At 36.2% G+C, this 19335-nt stretch overlaps 1 protein-coding gene across 14 annotated transcripts in view; it reads left to right on the forward strand.

Moving 5' to 3' along the window:
* The window catches only part of METTL8 (methyltransferase 8, tRNA N3-cytidine), an 80033-nt gene that overhangs the window by 41070 nt on the left and 19628 nt on the right, over nt 1-19335 (forward strand). For 7 of the 14 annotated variants that reach the window (XM_081577832.1, XM_081577823.1, XM_081577833.1 and 4 more), the window contains one exon: nt 13563-13654. In XM_081577832.1, the coding sequence (XP_081433958.1) occupies nt 13570-13654 (85 nt within the window). In that variant the 5' untranslated portion in view covers nt 13563-13569. Of the gene's footprint in view, nt 1-13562; nt 13655-18636; nt 18961-19335 lie in introns of all 14 variants that reach the window. The other 7 variants (XM_081577825.1, XM_081577824.1, XM_081577821.1 and 4 more) reach the window with 3 other exon arrangements.

Here is a 19335-nt window from a genome sequence, read left to right on the forward strand (position 1 = left end):
AATACTAGGGAAAGATCAGCTGACAAATCATTACTAATACTCACTAGGCAACCCTGGCAAAAGTTGAGAAAAAATCCTTGAAAATAAATATTCTTACCTATTAGAGAAGAATTTGAGGTCTTAGCAGAGCAGGGGAAATCGTGGGGCTCTCCATTTTCCAGAGTTCCATGCTGAATTGGCAATGGCACCCCACTCCAGTACTCTTGCCTGGAAAATCCCATGGACGGAGGAGCCTGGTAGGCTGCAGTCCATGGCGTCGCTGGGAGTCGGACACGACTGAGCGACTTCACTTTCACTTTTCCCTTTCATGCACTGGAGAAGGAAATGGCAACCCACTCAAGTATTCTTGCCTGGAGAATCCCAGGGACGGCGGAGCCTGGTGGGCTGCCGTCTGTGGGGTCGCACAGAGTCGGACACGACTGAAGTGACTTAGCTTAGCATGCTGAATTGAGGGAACTGTCCAAAGCCCAAGGGAAACCCCCTTAGGAATAGGGCACATCCTAACTAGGTAAGTGAAACATAGCGTAGAACTTAATCTCAAAAAAGAAAAAAGCAGACCCAGACCCTCATAAAGTCTGCCCACTACTCAGTAGAGTTTCCCCTTCTCCCTCACCTCTGACACCCTCAGATTACCAGAAAAGTGCAGAAAATACATAATACCCAGCTTTCAAACTGAAGCTTACTGAGAAAGATAAAAGAGAATTTATCTGCCAACAAAACAGAAAGGAAAGAAGGAATGAAGGAGAAAGAACATAGCATGCATTATGAATTAGTTTGCATTTTCCAGTATTTTATGTACAGGGAATCACAATATATGCTCTTTTTTTTGTCTGGCCTCTTTTACTAGGGATAATGTTTGTAGATTTATACATGTTGTTGCAAATATCAATAGTTTGTTCATTTTATGGCTAATAAAATCAGAATATATAAAAATCCCTCAAAATTCAATAAACAAACAACCTTATAAAAATGGGCAAAATATTGAACAGACACTGTACCTAAGAACCTACACAGGTAACAAGTATATGAAAAGATACTCAAACACCATTAGTCATTAGGGAAGTGCAAATTAAAATCACAGTGAAATACTACTACATTTTTATTAGAATAACTAAAATTCAAAATACTGTACCAATACTGTTGGTGAAGATGTAGAGGAACTGGAATTTTCATACACTGCTGTGGGAACATAAAACAATATAATCACTTTGGAAAACAGCTTGGCAGCTTCTTTAAAAATTTAACAGGTACCCTGTATATGATTTAGCCATTCTATTCCTAGATATTTATCCAAGTGAAAAGAAAGCATATATCCATACAGATACTTTACATGATTGTTCATAGCAGCTTTATTTGTAGTAACCAAATTTGGAAACAATGCAAATATCCATCAATAAGTAAATGGATAAACAAATTGTAGTAGACGGTAAAGAATCGCCTGCAACGTGGGGGACCTGGGTTCGATCTCTGGGCTGGGACGATCCCCTGGAGGAGGGCATTGAGTGGAAGAAGCTAGAAATAAAGAATGTGTACTTTACTTTTACTAGACTAGAAAATGCAAACTAATCTGTAGAGGCAGATGACAGGTCAGTGGTTGTTGGTGAAGCAGGAGGTGGGTGTGATGAGAAGGGAAAGCGTGGAAGGGAGGAGTTACAAAAGGGCACAAGGAAACTTTTGAGGGTGATGGATAATAGTCATTATCTAGGTTATGGTGATGGTTTCATGAATATTACATTTGTCAAAACTTATCAAATCATACACTTTAAATATATGCTGTATGTCAATTATATCTCAATAAGGCCTTTAAAAATATGGTTTATATCCATACATTGGAAAATAATGTAGCAATTAATAAAAATAAGAAAGATCCATGTGTATTGATATCAAGAGTTGGCTATGATATGTCATTAAACAGGAACAAATTGCAGAAAGGTATCTCTAGTACGGCCTCATTTTTATTACGGAATTTCTATATGTGTACTACATGTATATACATATCTTTGTTTTTATATACTCAGAGAAATGTCTGAAAAGGTCCATATCATACTGATAATGGTGTTTATCTCAGGGATGGGCATGGGGATAAGAGATAGGGTAGAGATGAAACTTTATAAGCATTAGTATTATTTGCATTTTGATTTTTTTAAAAAGAATGCCCCCCATATACCTATTCCCATCTTACTGTATATCTTATAGTCTTTGTTCTTTAATAATCAATTACAGCTCCTCATCTTAACAATTCTGAGTTATACCAAATCTTCATCTTCAAATCCCCAGTTCACAGCCTATATAGGCTATATAGGTTGTCAATAAATGTTTAATGAGAGAAGTGAATTTTTTTTTTCCAGCAGTTGTGAGCTCTATTCCATTTTATGCAGAAATGGGAAGGCATTGGTTCTTTTGTGTATCTTTTGTAAGTCATACCTTCCTAAGTGAGAAACTGACCTATTAATAAAAACACTCAATTTAAATGTTTATTACAGCCAAAAAGGTAAGTGGAAATCCAGGAGTCAGAAATATAAATTAGTGTCAATAGTAGAAAAGATTTAATTGAAGTTAATTCAGTTATTGTCTGATGTATCTATAACAGCTATATTTTATCCACCCGAGACATTTTTTTCACCAATTAACATCTCTGAAATCAGGATATTTCTTAAAATTGATAGCATCTTGCCATTGTAATTGGAAGTGTTTTTTCTTTCCTACTGGTTCAGAAAATAATGGTATCTTAGATTTGATGAAATAGGGTAATTATAATTTCAAAGTACATAATCTTAGTTGTATACTGTTTTGAGAACTATTACACTTATTTTACCAATACTAAAACTGAGAGACAGAAAATCTAAATTACTTTCCACTGCCATACATCAAGATTAACATTTGAGTATTTATTATGTTGTTAGAAAAACATGAAAACCTTTTGTTATGTGGATAAATTGGCAACAGAAATAGAAAGTTGACCCAGAAAGAAATACATGTGAACATATGGAAAATATACAACAGTAAAAGAAATACAAATCAAAACAATTTGAGATTTTAGATCTACTAAAATAACGCCAAAAATGAAAGAAAAAGAGCAAGGAATTTAAGGTAACACCCAATCCTGGTAGCTTTGTAAGTTAATACAATCTGGTTATATTTCTGTTTATTTTTTGACTCATCTGTTCTTTTATTTTTCTCTACTAACTTTTTGACTATACATCTTAAAATTATTTTTTAGATGTTATTTTAGAGCAACAGTTTCAAACATTTTGGTCTTAGGACCCCTGTACACTGTAGATCATTGAGGACCCCAAAACTTTTTATTTATGTGGACTGTATATATTGATATGTTCCATATTAGAGATTGAAACTGAACATTAAAAGTATTAATTCATTTTAAAACAATAATAAATTCATTACATGTTCATATAAATTACATATTTTAATGCAAATATCTGCGTGCTCCCAAAAAATGTAGTGCAAGGAATGGCATTGTTTTAAATATTTGCTGCTGCTGCTTCTGCTAAGTCGCTTCAGTCGTGTCCGACTCTGTGCGACCCTGTAGAGGGCAGCTCACCAGGCTCCGCCGTCTAGGATTCTCCAGGCAAGAATATTGGAGTGGGTTGCCATTTCCTTCTCCAGTGCATGAAAGGGAAAAGTGAAAGCGAAGTCACTCAGTCGTGTCCAACTCTTAGCGACCCCATGGACTGTAGCCTACCAGGCTCCTCCGGCCATGGGATTTTCCAGGCAAGAGTACTGGAGTGGGGTGCCATTGCCTTCTCCATTTAAATATTTGAGAGTGTCTTTAATATCTGACAGTGGAAAAGGCTGGATTCTCATATCTGCTTCTTCATTCAATCTGTTATGTCATGCCGTTTAGGTTGAATTATATAAAGAAAATTTGGCCTCACACAAAAATGTACTTGTAAAGGAGAAGAGTTTTATAATAGCCTTTTATGATAAGTTTATGTTAGTAGCAGTTTCTTAGTTGCAAATATGGAATATGAAACCATATCTGTGAACTTTTGATATTCTGCTATATTATAAACCATTGTTGCACCTTATACTTTGAATGAATCTTTTTTTAAACCTAGGTATCATTTTATAATATCACACATGGATACTTTGGAAAGTTCTATATAGATCCAAATGACACATTTCATTAATAATCAGAAATCACATTTATTAATACACCATTATTCCCATCAGGAAAAATCTCTTAAGTATTGAAAGCTATCAAACTCATGGTGGTGGACACAGTTTTTCTAAGATTCAAATTTTTGTTTGAAAGCACAAAATTTATCTTTGACAGCAAATACTGTCATTTTTTTCCTTAAAGTGATAGATAGGCTCATTTCATTTACTTTTAAGATGCCAAATACTCAAGTCTGAATAGCTGTAGTTTGTCTACAGTTGCTCTTTCAAGTAAAAATAGCATTCCATGAAAAAAGCACCTAATTCAGTTCACAGTGCAAACAATCGTACAAGTGCTTTTCTACAAGTCAGTCATCTGTCTTCAGTGTACAGCTTTTTGCATGCTTCCCAACACATTCTCCAGTGAATTGAATTTTTTAAAACAAAAACTAGTACATTCTTTATCATCCCCTGGCTGGTGGTATAGAATTGATGACTGCTAGTATAGATCTTCCTTGACTTACAATGGGGTTATGTACAAATAAGTTGAAAATATTGGAAGTCAAAAATGCAATTAATATATCTAACCTACCAAACAGAATTTAGCCTGTCCTACCTTAAACATGCTCAGCACATTTACATTAGCCTATAATTGGGCAAAATCATCTAATACCACACATATTTTTTAATAAATTATTGAGTATCTTGTGTAATGTATTGAAGGCTGTATTGAAAGTGAAAAACAGAAGGTTGTATTCGTACAGAATGGTTGTAAGTGTATTGATTATCTTTGTGATCACATGGCTGACTGGGAGCTGCAGGTCACTGCCAGTGCCTAGCATCATGAGACAGTATTATACCACTATGATCAGCCCAGAAAAGATCACGATTCCAAGTACGATGTCTACCAAATGCATATCACTTTTGCACCATCATAAAGTCGACAAATCACAAATTGAACCATCATAAATCAGAGATCATCTATATACTTTGGTGCTACTGCCTCGTTTCATACTTGAGCAATTGCAGTTTTACCCATCATTGCTCTTATACCATCAGTGCAAATGTTGCACAGTGAAAAATGCAAATATCAGTATTATTATGAAAATAGTTTTGACTTAATGAACTACCTGAAAATGGATCACACTTGGAGAACCACAGTTCTAGACACTGCAGTGTGCTTCTTCAACTTCATACAAGTCCACTTAGAGTTAATGTTTTTACAACATTATATGTCAGTAAAATGTAAAAACCTTACAACAATGTAATTCTGATTATTCATACAGTGTTTGCTTTGAAAAGTGAAAGTGAAGTCGCTCAGTCGTTTCCAACTCTTTGCGACCCATGGACTGTAGCCTGCACCAGGCTTCTCCGTCCATGGGATTCTCCAGGCAAGAATACTGGAGTGGGGTGCCATTTCCTCCTCCAGGGGATCTTCCTGAACCAGGGATCGAACCTGGGTCTCCCACATTGCAGGCAGATGCTTTATTATATAGTTTACTTCTATAGCCCTCTAGTGGCTCAGATGGTTAAGAATCTACCTGCCATGCAGGAGATGTGGGTTCAATCCTGGGTCAGGAAGATCCCCTAGAAAAGGGAATGGAAACCCACTCCAGTATTCTTGCCTGGGGAATCTCATGGACAGAGGAGCCTGGTGGGCTACAGTCCATGGGGTCGCAAAGAATCAGACACAGATGAGCAACTAACACACACTTACTTCTATACATGTTATAAACTTTGTAATTCATTATTTTTGCCGTATATAGTTAGTAATTTTTAAGAGAAATTAAGAATTTAAGAAAGAATTTTTTTAAATATTGTCTTTTATAGTTAGTCACATATTTATTGCTTGTGGTCTCTTTAGTCTACGACCTCAGTGTATATGTGAACCATTCTCCTTTAGTCTGAAAAAATTTCTTGTCACGTAGATTCTGCTGGTAACAAATTCTCTCAAGTTTTATATACCTGAAAATATCTCTGTTTTTAAATTTTGAAAGATATCTTCAGCGCATATAGAAATCAAGGTTGACAGATTTTTTTTTTCAGCATTTAAAATTTTTTTTTCTTTTTTTAATTTTTATTGGAGTTGAATTGATTTACAGTTTTGTGCTAGTTTCAGGTATACAGCAAAGTGAATCAGTTATACATATACATATATCCACTCTTTTTTAGGTTCTTTTCCCATATAGGTCATTACAGAGTATTGAGTAGAGTTCCCTGTGCTCCACAGTAGGTCCTTATTAGCCAGTGCAGTTGCTCAGTCGTGTCCGACTCTTTGCGATTCCATGGACTGTAGCCTACCAGGCTCCTCCATCCATGGAATTTTCCAGGCAAGAGTACTGGAGTGGGTTGCCATTTCCTTCTCCAGGGGATCTTCCCAACCTGGGAATTGAACCCAGGTCTCCCGCATTGCAGGCAGACACTTTACCATCTGAGCTACCAGGGAAGCCCTTATTAGGTATCTATTTTATATACAGTGATATGTATGTGTCAGTCTCCCGGTTTATCCCTTCTCCCTTTCCCCCTCGCCACCCCGGTAACCACAAAAGTTTGTTTTCTAAATCTGTTCTGAATCTTGTGTGGTTCTTTTTTCTATAGCATTTGCGGGGTCTTAACTGAATACCCAAGATGTTCAGAGTGGTCTCTGGCTTAGCCAGAACTCTAGCATCTCCAAGCACTGCACTGCACAATCTATGCAGACTTCAGTGACCCTCCTCTTTGTCCAGCCCTCTCTTCTTCAGTATTCCACCACACAAAGCCTCACCATCTCAGTGGCTCTGAACCCTGATTTCTGCCTTCTTAACTCACAAAGCTGTCACTCAGTGAGACAGCCAGGCTCTTCCTGGACTCCCTTCTGCACCACAGTCTAGAACATATCCTAGACAGAAAGCCAGAGTAAATTGGGGAATGAACTTTTGTGTTTATCTTCTTTCAAGGATCACAGTCCTGTGCTGTCTGAAGTGTAGTCCAGTGCCTAAAAAGAGTTGCTTCATATACTATTTTATCCAGATTTATTATAGTTTATGGCAGAAAGATAAGCCTATTTCTCGGTACTCTGTCATGGTCCAAATCATGATCCTATACAACAGTTTTAAGTCCTATTAATAATTATGAAGATTTTGTAGCTATATAGAAAAGTGTTTGTGTGTGTGTATCCAAACATACAGGAAGGGAACTTGAAAAATTAAGAATTGTGAATTGATTAGGATATTTAAACAAAAGGTAAGACTTTAGATTTTTCTGTTATTATAATTGTGACTATGTAATAAAAATGACTGTTATGGAATTAAAGATTATTGAAATGGTTTTATTTATTTATTTATTTTTTAATTTATTTATTTATCTATTTTTATACTTTACAATATTGTATTGGTTTTGCCATACACTGACATGAATCCGCCATGGGTGTACATGTGTTCCCCTTCCAGAAGCCCCCTCCCACCTCCCTCCTCATCCCATCTCTCTGGGTCATCCCGGTGCACCAGCCCCGTATACCCTGTATCATGCATTGAACCTGGACTGGTGATTTGTTTCATATATGATAATTTACATGCTTCAATGCCATTCTCCCATATCATCCTGCCCTCGCCCTCTCCCATAGAGTCCAAAATACTGTTCTATACATCTGTGTCTCTTTTGCTGTCTCGCATACAGGGTTATCTTTACCGATTTACTAAATTCCATATATATGCATTAGTATACTGTATTGGTGTTTTTCTTTCTGGCTTACTTCACTCTGTATAATAGACTCCAGTTTCATCCACCTCATTAGAACTGATTCGAATGTATTCTTTTTAATGGCTGAGTAATATTCCATTGTGTATATGTACCACTGCTTCCTTATCCATTCATCTGCTGATGGACATCTAGGTTGCTTCCATGTCCTGGCTATTGTAAACAGTGCTGAGATGATCATTGGGGTACACGTGTCTCTTTGAGTTCTGGTTTCCTCAGTGTGTAGGCCCAGCAGTGGGATTGCTGGGTCATATGGCAGTTCTATTCCCAGTTTTTTAAGGAATCTCCACACTGTTCTCCATAGTGGCTGTACTAGTTTGCATTCCCACCAACAGTGTAAGAGGGTTCCCTTTTCTCCACACCCTCTCCAGCATTTATTACTTGTAGATTTTGGATCGCAGCCATTCTGACTGGTGTGAAATGGTACCTCATTGTGGTTTTGATTTGCATTTCTCTAATAATGAGTGATGTTGAGCATCTTTTCATGTGTTTGTTAGCCATCTGTATGTTTTCTTTGGAGAAACGTCTGTTTAGTTCTTTGGCCCACTTTTTATTGGGTCATTTATTTTTCTGGAATTGAGCTGCAGGAGTTGCTTGTATATTTTTGAGATTAATTCTTTGTCCGTTGCTTTGTTTGCTATTATTTTCTCCCATTCTGAAGGCTGTCTTTTCACCTTGCTTATAGTTTCCTTTGTTGTGCAAAAGGTTTTAATTTTAATTAGGTCCCATTTGTTTATTTTTGCTTTTATTTCCAATATTCTTGGAGGTGGGTCATAAAGGATCCTCCTGAGGTTTATGTCGGAGAGTGTTTTGCCTATGTTTTCCTCTAGGAGTTTTATAGTTTCTGGTCTTACATTTAGATCTTTAATCCATTTTGAGTTTATTTTTGTGTATCATGTTAGAAATTGTTCTAGTTTCATTCTTTTACAAGTGGTTGACCAGTTTTCCCAGCACCACTTGTTAAAGAGATTGTCTTTTCTCCATTGTATATTCTTGCCTCCTTTGTCAAAGATAAGGTGTCCATAGGTGTGTGGATTTATCTCTGGGCTTTCTATTTTGTTCCATTGATCTATATTTCTGTCTTTGTGCCAGTACCATACTGTCTTGATGACTGTGGCTTTGTAGTAGAGCCTGAAGTCAGGCAGGTTGATTCTTCCAGTTCCATTCTTCTTTCTCAAGATTGCTTTGGCTATTCAAGGTTTTTTGTATTTCCATACAAATTGTGAAATTATTTGTTCTAGTTCTCTGAAAAATACTGTTGGTAGCTTGATAGGGATTGCATTGAATCTATAGATTGCTTTAGGTAGTATACTCATTTTCACTATATTGATTCTGAAATAGTTTTAGGCTGAAACTATTTAACTTTATTTCTTCCTTTTACTTTAGAATATTTTATTTTTAATTTCACTAGGCACCTAATACATTCCTTAAATTTATCTTTAAATTCTATTCTGTAATAAAACTTTTACATACACAGTAAATGACAAAGACAAAAGCATTTTATATGCATAGCTTACATTGGGTACTTTGTTTTATATCTAACTGATTGTTAAAAATTATAATAGGAAGTGGCACCACATTCAGCAGAGTTTTCTATAAGTAGGATCCTCAAAAACATTAGTACCCAAGCTAAGTGACTGTGGAGAGTATGTGTGTGTTTTAACTTTTTGAAACCAAACCAAATGCACGATTATTTAGACTCTTATTGCCATCAACTTAAAGCTAAGCAAGGAACCATCATTCAGTTGTACTATGTATCAGTTCATTTCAGCTGCTCAGTCATGTCCAACTCTTTGCAACCCAATGGACTGCAGCACGCCAGGCTTCCCTATCCATCACCAACTTAGGGAAACTACTCAAACTCATGTCCGTTGAGTCGGTGATGCCATCCAACCATCTCATCCTCTGTCATCCCCTTCTCTTCCCACCTTCAACCTTCTCAGCATCAGGGTCTTTTCCAGTGAGTTGGTTCTTCACATCAGGTGGCCCAAGTATTGGAGTTTCCACTTCAGCATCAGTCTTCCAATGAATATTCAGGACTGATTTCTTTAGGATGGACTGGTTGGATCTCCTTGCAGTCCAGGGGACTCTCAAGAGTCTTCTCCAACACCACAGTTCAAAAGCATCAATTCTTCAGTGCTCAGCTTTCTTTATAGTCCAACTCTCACATCCATACATGACTACTGGAAAAACCATAGCCTTGACTAGATGGACCTTTGTTGGCAAAGTAATGTCTCTGCTTTTTAATATGCTGTCTAGGTTGGTCATAGCTTTTCTTCCAAGGAACAAGCATCTTTTAATTTCATGGCTGTAGTCACTATCTGCAGTGATTTTAGAGCCCAAGAAAGTAAAGTCTGTCACTGTTTCCATTGTTTCTCCATCTATTTGCCATGAAGTGATGGGACCAGATGCCATGATCTTAGTTTTCTGAATGTTGAGTTTTAAGCCAACTTTTCACTCTCCTTTTTCACTTTCGTCAAGAGCCTCTTTAATTCTTCTTCGCTTTCTGCTGTAAGGGTGGTGTCATCTGTGTATCTGAGGTTATTGATATTTCTCCCGGCAATCTTGATTCCAGCTTGTGCTTCCTCCAGTCTAGCATTTTGCATGATTCATTTTGCATGTAAGTTAAATAAGCAGGGTGACAATATATAGGCTTGACATACTCCTTGTCCGATTTGGAATCAATCCATTGTTCCATGTCCAGTTCTAACTGTTGCTTCCTGACCTGCATACAGATTTCTCAGGAGGCAGGTCAGGTAGTCTGGTATTCCCGTCTCTTTAAGAATTTTCCACAGTTTGTTGTGATCCACATAGTCAAAGGCTTTGTACTATGTATATAGAAGGAATATAAAATCGCACACACACGGACACATATGAACTGAACTCATAGGACTTACGACTACTCCAAAGTTATGATTTTATTCTACTAGCCATGTTGTGAAAATTTTCTTTTTAAAATTCCTGTCTTTTTAAGATTTTTTTTTTCTCAAATTCAAGTTTTCAGGAAAAATACTCAATATATTTTATATTTTCTTCTCAGTTCTCTTTTTTAGGGAAACGTATATTCTTTTTTATTATAAATATTGCTGGGTTTTCCCCAAAAGGATAATGTAAAGTTTTAATGACCATTGTTATATATCTTAAACATACAATATAGTTTTTTTATAAATATTTTTTTAATTATCTCTAATTGAAGCAGCTTAAAAATATTAAGGAAATTTTAAGGCAGTTATTCTTTTTTTTAACTTTTTATTTTGTATTGGGATGTAACCAATTAACAATGTTGTGATAGTTTCAGGTGAACAGTGAAGAAACTCAGCCGTACGTATACATATGTCCATTCTTCCCGAAACTCTCCTCCCATCCAGGCTGTAAGGCAGTTACTCTTAATTCCATAATTCTATTATAATTGTTTTTATTTTATCCAGTGTGTGTGTGTGTAGTTGTGATTATAATACATATACAGTTTGGGGACCTGCATTTTAACCTCATGCTATTTCATATACACTTTTCCATATTGTTAAATAACCTTCATATGTATCATTTTAAATGTCTACATAATATTCCATTGAGTTACAATAATTTTTCCATTATCCTATCACTGAGGTTGTTTACAATGTTTTGCTATTATATTTGGTATTCCAGTGAATACTGTTGTACAGGTTTTAGTGTTGTACTCTGTTTTAGTGGCTTCGTTACAATAAATTCCCAGAAGTATAATTTGCAAGTCAAACAGTATAAACCATTTTCTTCCTTCAGTTGTGGTGGTGGTGGTGGTTGTTAAATACCTGATTATTTTCAGTTTGTTTGTTAGTTAGCTGTCTCTATGCTTAAATTCTATTATAATTGTATTTATTATAAACCTGAATGATTCTTATTGCTGTCTGTTGGGCTTGGGTATACATGAATCGGACTCTTCTAATATAAGAACAGCCATAAAGCAGCAGGTCTGGAGGAAGTCCCCATAAATACAGTAGAAACATTTTATAGGTTTCTGAGGGGATTCTGTAACTATATAGTGGAAAATCTGTTCTGTTGGGGCTTAGGATATAATGTTCTCCTCACTTAGCAGTTAAGAAAATGAAGCAACATAAAAAATAGTATAAGGAAGTTAGAGCAATTTAAGAAGTAACTGAATCTATTAAATACTCAGGAAGAAGCAAGTTTTACAATTTAAAACAAATGTGTAAAGCTAAAAACCACATATACTCTCTTTGTCTCAGAGCTTGATTTTTTTAACAGGAAAATGGACTGTTCTATTTTCCTTCTTATATTTTTTTAGAAATTTATAGATGAGAAACTTATCCCCAGCTTTAGTAATACTATTTTTTCAACAAATGATTTCTTGCCTTTAATGTTGTAACTGTCATCTAATAATATTCTCTGTAATTTTTATGTACAGAATATAAAATGTATTTATCAGCTCCAAGTTATATATGTTATTGCTCACATATGTTAAAATAAGTCAAAGGAAAATTTGTTCCAGTCTCATTCATTAAAGCAAGTGATAAAGCTGTTTAGTGATTATTTGGTTTGCAAATAATTGGGTTTTTTAAATAACTGTGGTTAAATTTTCATCTGCAAAACTCTGATTTTTACATTATCATACATTATCCTAGGAACTTCAGTATATTGGTTCTGATTTGTCTAATAAGTAATTTCTCACCTTTCACTGGTGTATTTATAACCAGGTCACTAGAATATACCCTGTCATATCTGATTGCATAAGCATGACTTAAAATAGTACCAAGCTTGTCATCATTCCACCCAAAGCAACCCCTTATTCTGTCATTGTTGCCCCCACTTTCCTCAGTACTCAGTTTTAGTACCTTAGAATCATTTCTGACTCTGTCTTCTCTCCCCTCAATATCTAGGTAATCTCCAGATTATAACTCCCTCTATTCTTCCTTTCTGTTTTCCATTGTCACCACCTTAGTCCTGAGACTCATTAGTCCTATACCACTGCAACAGACCTAAATTTTGCGTATGTGATTTTATTGTTTAGAAAACTGGTTTATTCCAGGAAACTGCATCACTTACTTATAGTCTTACCTATTGCAAAAAAAAAAAAAAAAGAAATGCAGATTTTGTGAAAAAACAAAACAAAAAAATCACCTTTTTTGTATAAAGGTGTTACTTCTATTTCAAGAAAGGTATTTTGGTAGCAGAAAATAATATTCTCTCATATAGAATAAATTATGAACCTGAAAATACTTATTTCTAGAAAGTGCCAGATCTTAGAAGGATGACCTTCTAATATGCTGTGTCAAGTATAAACATAAGTAAATCCATACACAGAATTAAGGCAGCTAATAAGAAGAATGTAAAAGGAATATTAAAAAAACTTTTAAAGAATGCCCTGTTCATAAATTAACAAAAAGATTAAGCTTTAGAATAAAACACAGGAAACCATACCAGCACCCAGATAAACAGGCACCATAGTACTCCTGGGACATTACTTCAGCAATCATTTCCAAAAGGTGACTGGGGCTTGCAACACAACCAAATTTAAACCGAAGAACTGTAGGAGTTCCAGGATTATACCAGCACTATCAGAAGGAACATCTGACACAAAATATATTCATTTGATATGGGATTTGTTTGTATCCTTTGTCTTTGACTAATCTAGAATGAAAGATGTATCCCTTGGCACTCTTTTTCTGCCTTCTTCAATTATAAAACACGTTTTATAATCTTTATTTTTTTGAAAGGGATCACATGCAATGGTCAAAAGAAGAAGAAGAAGCAGCCAGAAAAAAAGTAGAGGAAAACTCAGCTGTGCGAGTCCTTTTGGAAGAGCAAGGTAAGCAGCTATATGTAGCTCCTGGAGCCTGGTTTTTCTGTTTGACCTCCCACTGATTCAGTTCACACCTTAGTCTCTTTTCCTCCTAATTGTGTCACCATTTTAGACAGTTCTAGCTTCTGCCTATGCTAATTTACTTGTTCCTATTTAGGAGAATTCCCAGTCATTCCAGTGTAGTGAAACCCAAGTTGATGAAATAAATTACGTACTCACCCTATACGTATTTGCTTTTTTGATAATCATATTATTGCTTTCTCTGGGAGATAGGTAAAGGTGACATTTCAAACAAGAGAGGAAAACACAATTTAAAAATTTTCCATGTTGTTATGCATCTTTTAGTATGCTATTGTGCATTTCAACCGCTGGGAATATTCAATGAATTCAGAAACTTTGAGCAAAGAAGATAAAGTCATATCAAAATGTTGCTGGTCTTTTAAGATGAACACAAAGTTTCAATAACGATTTAAGCTATTTTTCTTGGAGGCCTTTGATATTTAGAGTTTAATTTAGGTAAGGCCTTGCCAACCTTCAAAAATGGTCTCTAAAATATTGCCCTATTGTGTAATCACCAAGCCAGAAAATAATAAGTATGAATGAAGATGTGGAGAAATGAAACCCTTGTACACTATAGGTGTAATTATAAAATGGTACAACCTGTACTGAAAACAATATGTAAGTTCCTCCAAAAATTAAAAATGAAACTATCATATGATCTGGAAGCCCCACCTCTGGATATATAGCCAAAAGAATTGAAAGAGATACCCAAAAGGTCTTGACGGAATATTTGCAAACCTTTGTTCATAGCAACACTATTCACAGTAGGCAAAAGGTAGAAACAGCCCAAATGTCCAGCAGATAAATTGATAAACAAAATGTGGTCTATTCATATGGAATGTTATTCAGCCATAAAAAGAAATGGAATCCCTGTCATGCCGTATAATCTGGATGAACTTTGAGGACACTATGTTAGGTGAAACAATCTAGTCACAAAAAAGGCAAATACTATATGAGTCCACTAATATGAGGTATCTAAAGTAGTCAGATTCATAGCAAGTTGAATGGTGATTAGCAAGGGCTGAGAAGAATGGGAAACAGAGTTGTTGTTTAGTGAGTATAGGGCTTTGGATCTGCAGGATGAAAAAGTTATGGGCATCTGTTTCACAGCAATGTAAATACACTTAACACTGCTGGACTATTCACTTAAAAATGGTTAGGATGGTGAATGTTACGTGTTTTATTTATCACCTTTTTTGTTTTTAAAGACACTAAAAAAATTTCGCCTCTGTCCTTCTCACTGAGTAGCTGAGAACCCACAGACAGCTGGCCCAACCCTTACACTCTTCTAGAGAGGATTTTCTGCCTTGTTTTTCTTAAATGATTTCTCCTTTAAAACAGGTTGTTTTTTTTTTTTCTTAAAAAAAGTGAGTATTTGATATACCAAATACCCACAGAAATTAACACAATTTATAAATGAGTTTTCGCAAAACTCAGTGAATTTTCCCAATACTCTTATTAAGAAACAGAAAATTATCAGTAATCCAGAAACTTCCTCATGCTGTGTCCCAATTACTTTCCTAAACCCCTAAGACTCCACAAAGAGCACCCACTATACTGGCTTCTAATACCATAAATTAGTTTTTCCAGAACAGCTTGATTCTGGTCATCATCATTTCTCAATCACTCATGTAGCAATATCAGTGTACCTGTTAGACAGAACAAGAAGCAGCAAACTGTGGCCATGGGCTAAATCCAGCCCACTGCCTGTTTTTATAAATAAAGTTTTATTGGAGCACATGCTCATTTGTTAACATTGCTTATGGCTGCTTTAGAGGTATATCCAAAGAGTTGAACAGTTGCAAAAGACTCTATATAGCCCACACAGACTACTTATTGTCTGGCCCTTTACAGAAAAAGTTTGCCAACCCCTGAGATAGAATTTTGTTTCCACATTGATCAGCTGTCCTGAAACTCCCCAGGGAAAAATGTTTGCATTCCTCCTCTGTTCAAGCCAAGTATAGTAAAAGTCACTAATCCCACTGGTAGTAAACTATTGTTCTGGTGACTTTAGTCTACACTTGAGGCTAAAGTTTGAAGCAAAGGGTGCTGTTGAAACTGAGCTAGTGAAACAGCCCTCATTAACTACCCTTTACCAGTGAAGGGGGCAGTGTGGCCCTGTCTTATCCTCTGGTATCATTTGCTGTCCCTCAGAGCTAGTTTTCCTTCCTTACCGTAAGCATGAATGTGTCCTGAAGGATGGACAGGAAAGAAGAGCACCTGATCCACAGTGGAACCATTCTATTTTTATGAGCTCCAGCCATGCAGTCCCAGAATGGGATGTGGCCAGGGAGTGTTGGGGTTGGATTTGAGAGTGCATACCAGTGGCAATTCTGCTTACAAATCAGCCAACATTGCATTCCTTTGCAGGAACTCTGTCACACTGTTTCTGAGGAAGTATAATTTTGCTTCTTTGCCAGCAGCTGCACAGACATATTTTCCACATTACTCAAGCTTCTGCTAGTGGCCACCTGGATATGACAGAGAGAATCAAGCCTAAACAGAATTAAAAGATATCAGTCATCTTAATTCTTTTCCAGGAAGTTAAAAATTATCCATAGTTTATTTCCTGAAAATATGAAAAACCAAGGATTTTTTTCATGCTCTTTTGAGTGTTTCTGTTTAGAACATAAATAGATGAGCAGTGCTGATAATGTTCCCTTAAAGTGCTCTATATGTGGCTGCCTATTTTGGCCTATTTATGTTAACAATGAACTTGAGTGAAGCTAATGAGGAGGTTATTTTCGGGCCTTGGAAACCGCAGTAAAGGAAAATGACAGTTCCCACAGAACCATAATGTGACTGAAATAGAAAGGTGGTGACTGGCCTTTCTCTATAGAAGCAGGAAAAGCAAGCTGGAGAGGACTGATGATACTCCTTTGAAGCATTTGGTTTGCTTATTAGCATGTCCCATCTCTTTCTGAGCAAGTTTTCTGGCTGCTGTGGAGACACAGAACAAAAGGATTCATTTAAAAATGCTTCCCAGTGATCGAGGCTTCTGTTGGGTCCCTACCCCCATAATACTACTGAGTGCAGTGGACTTTATACATGTCAGAGAACTGCTACAAGGAGAGGGACCCACAATGAGGGTGACCATTACATCACACTTAAGCAAGGTTGCACAGAGCAGCAACCAAGGCAACTGCTGAGGGTGGCAAAGAAAGAAAGAAAACCTCTGTCCTGAGGAACCATGTTGAGTGACAGGACATTACAATGAGAGCAGATACCCAGCCACCCACTCCAGCCTCCACCAGGGATCATCAACCTGCAGGTCTGCAGAAGCCCTAGGTGAGGCTCCTAATTGGATATTTAATGTCTCTGATGAATATGGGTCAAGGTGAAGAGATCCATTTAAAAGCTCTATTCCCAAAAGTTGTGAAAACCCAAAGGAAGCTGTGACCCGGTTCTTCTACCACTGCCCCTGTTAACCACCGTCTCTCTTTTTTCTATACATATTTATTTTTATTTATTTGGCTGCACGGGTTCGTAGTTGTGGCATGTGGGATCTTATTCTCCAACCAGAGATCAAACCCAGGCCCCCTGCATTTGGAGCACAGAGTCTTAGCCACTGGACCACCAGGGAAGTCCCTACCATCTCTTCTTATCCAGGAGGATCCTAAATCTTTGAAAAAGCCAATTTTCTCTCATCGCGAAGTATTCCACTTACAGAATAGTATATAGCATGAGCCTTGTTTATTGATTTTATCTTACTTATTTTAACGCCACTAGGAGGAGGTACTGCTTGTTCTCCCATGCTGACCAGCTCTCTGGCACCTTCCTTTTGGTCTCTGTGTGTGTCAGTCTCTCCTGTCACTCCCATTTCCCATTTCTCATCTATTGTCTCAGCTGCTGGTGAGAACTGAAGTCCGGAAACACCCTCACAATTCTGAAAATAAGAACTTATCCGTCACAAATGAGACAGTCTTTTGCTGTACAGTGGCTGATATTTTCATTCCTGTGATTAAAATGTAAAGCATCTAGGCTATCATTAGCAATATTTCTTTCAATTAGATGCTCAGATTAATGATTTGTAATTCCACATTTCCTTTTGGTAATTTATTTTAAATTTTATAATAGCTCAGATTTCTTTTTAAAAAAGATTAATTCAGAGAAATGAGAAAGATATATTTGGCAGTTTTTGAGTTAATATGATTATATTTTTAATTTCCTAAAAACATTTCCAGTGTGTTATATCTCAGCTGGTAATTTAGCAAATGTAATGGGTTTTTTAAACTTAATAACAAATGCAGCTGCTATTTTTACTTTAAAATACCCTTGTAAATAACTATCTACCTAGGGTGAGTTACCTATGTCAAGAAAAATAGTAAAAGAATCCCACTATACCTTCCTTTGTGAATACCTTGCCACATGAGAGTGTCCTGTGTGAGAAAAAAATTGAGTAGCTTAAAGTTTTGTGTGCTGATAAATTTAGGGTACTTGTTTATAGGTCAGCTTTGGTTGTTAATTTCATACTGTCCTCAGACTTTAAATTTCATAACTTTAAGAATTTTATTTTATTAGACAATTAACTTTATCAATGACATGTGGAAGTTACCAACTTTGAGAGCTTAGGTGTTTGTGTAATTGATGTACAAAAACAGCTTTAAAATGACTTTTGTTACATTGCAACTTAGAATAAATTTTCATAATTTGTACTAATATGTCAGATACATAGATGGTTTAATTCAGTTTTTTTAGTTGTGATAGTCATTGTGATTCAGAGTGAATTCTGAATATTTAAGTATGGTTAGTGTGTCATAGTCCTTCTTCCCCTCAGCAGTATTGAATTTAATAAATGAATAATTGAGAAGTTGTTTCATCTGACTGTGGTTAAACAGATCACTACACCGCTTTTATCGCTGTTGGCATAGAGCAATTAACTCTGAGTTGGTAACCTAGGAAAGTAAAGGAAAATTTTTCTCTTCCAGGAAAAAATGATATACCTGTTTAGAAATTCAGCTGGACAAGATGAAGACAGGGCTGATTTCTCCACATTGTATTCTTTTATCATTATTGGACTGACCGTGAGCAAAACAGAGGTTTAAACTAAACTTTTCTCTCATGGTCAGAAAAGTCGCTCATCCAGTTCCCCTGATACCACAGATACTCTTGGAGTTCACAAAATTAAATTAAATGTTGGATGTGTTTACCTTGTCTCACAGCCATAATTATGAGTTTGATTGAGCTTCCTTGGGGTCTCAGAAGCTGTTGTACATTGCTGGGAACTGTGGAATTGCCAGCATTGATTGAAGGTACTGCTGAAAGCACAACTTGAAAAAGCAAAAAGAAAACCCCCAAAACCCAGTTCCAGTCCATTAGCCTTTATCCGAGCCCATTCTGTTTTGTTTCTGTTTTGTTGCTGTCTCACAAACCCGTCTATTCTCATAGAACATTTTACTGCTCATTCCCATTGCTCATCATAATTTCATCATGCAACCTTGCTTAGTTTATTGTTTATATAATTCAAATGGAGTTTAATTAATTCTGTATTTCTGATCTGCCTTTGTATAGGTTCACTCCAATCAGCATTATTTTTACTGTTCTGTTATACTGATTATAAATCATACTGAGGTTTTAATTTCAACTTGATGCTTCATAATAAGAGGAAAGTACAAAATCAGGAAAAC

Source organism: Giraffa tippelskirchi, chromosome 3 (genome assembly GCF_054371585.1).
Source record: "Giraffa tippelskirchi isolate mGirTip1 chromosome 3, T2T-mGirTip1v1.2.pri, whole genome shotgun sequence".
Classification (NCBI taxonomy): domain Eukaryota; kingdom Metazoa; phylum Chordata; class Mammalia; order Artiodactyla; family Giraffidae; genus Giraffa; species Giraffa tippelskirchi.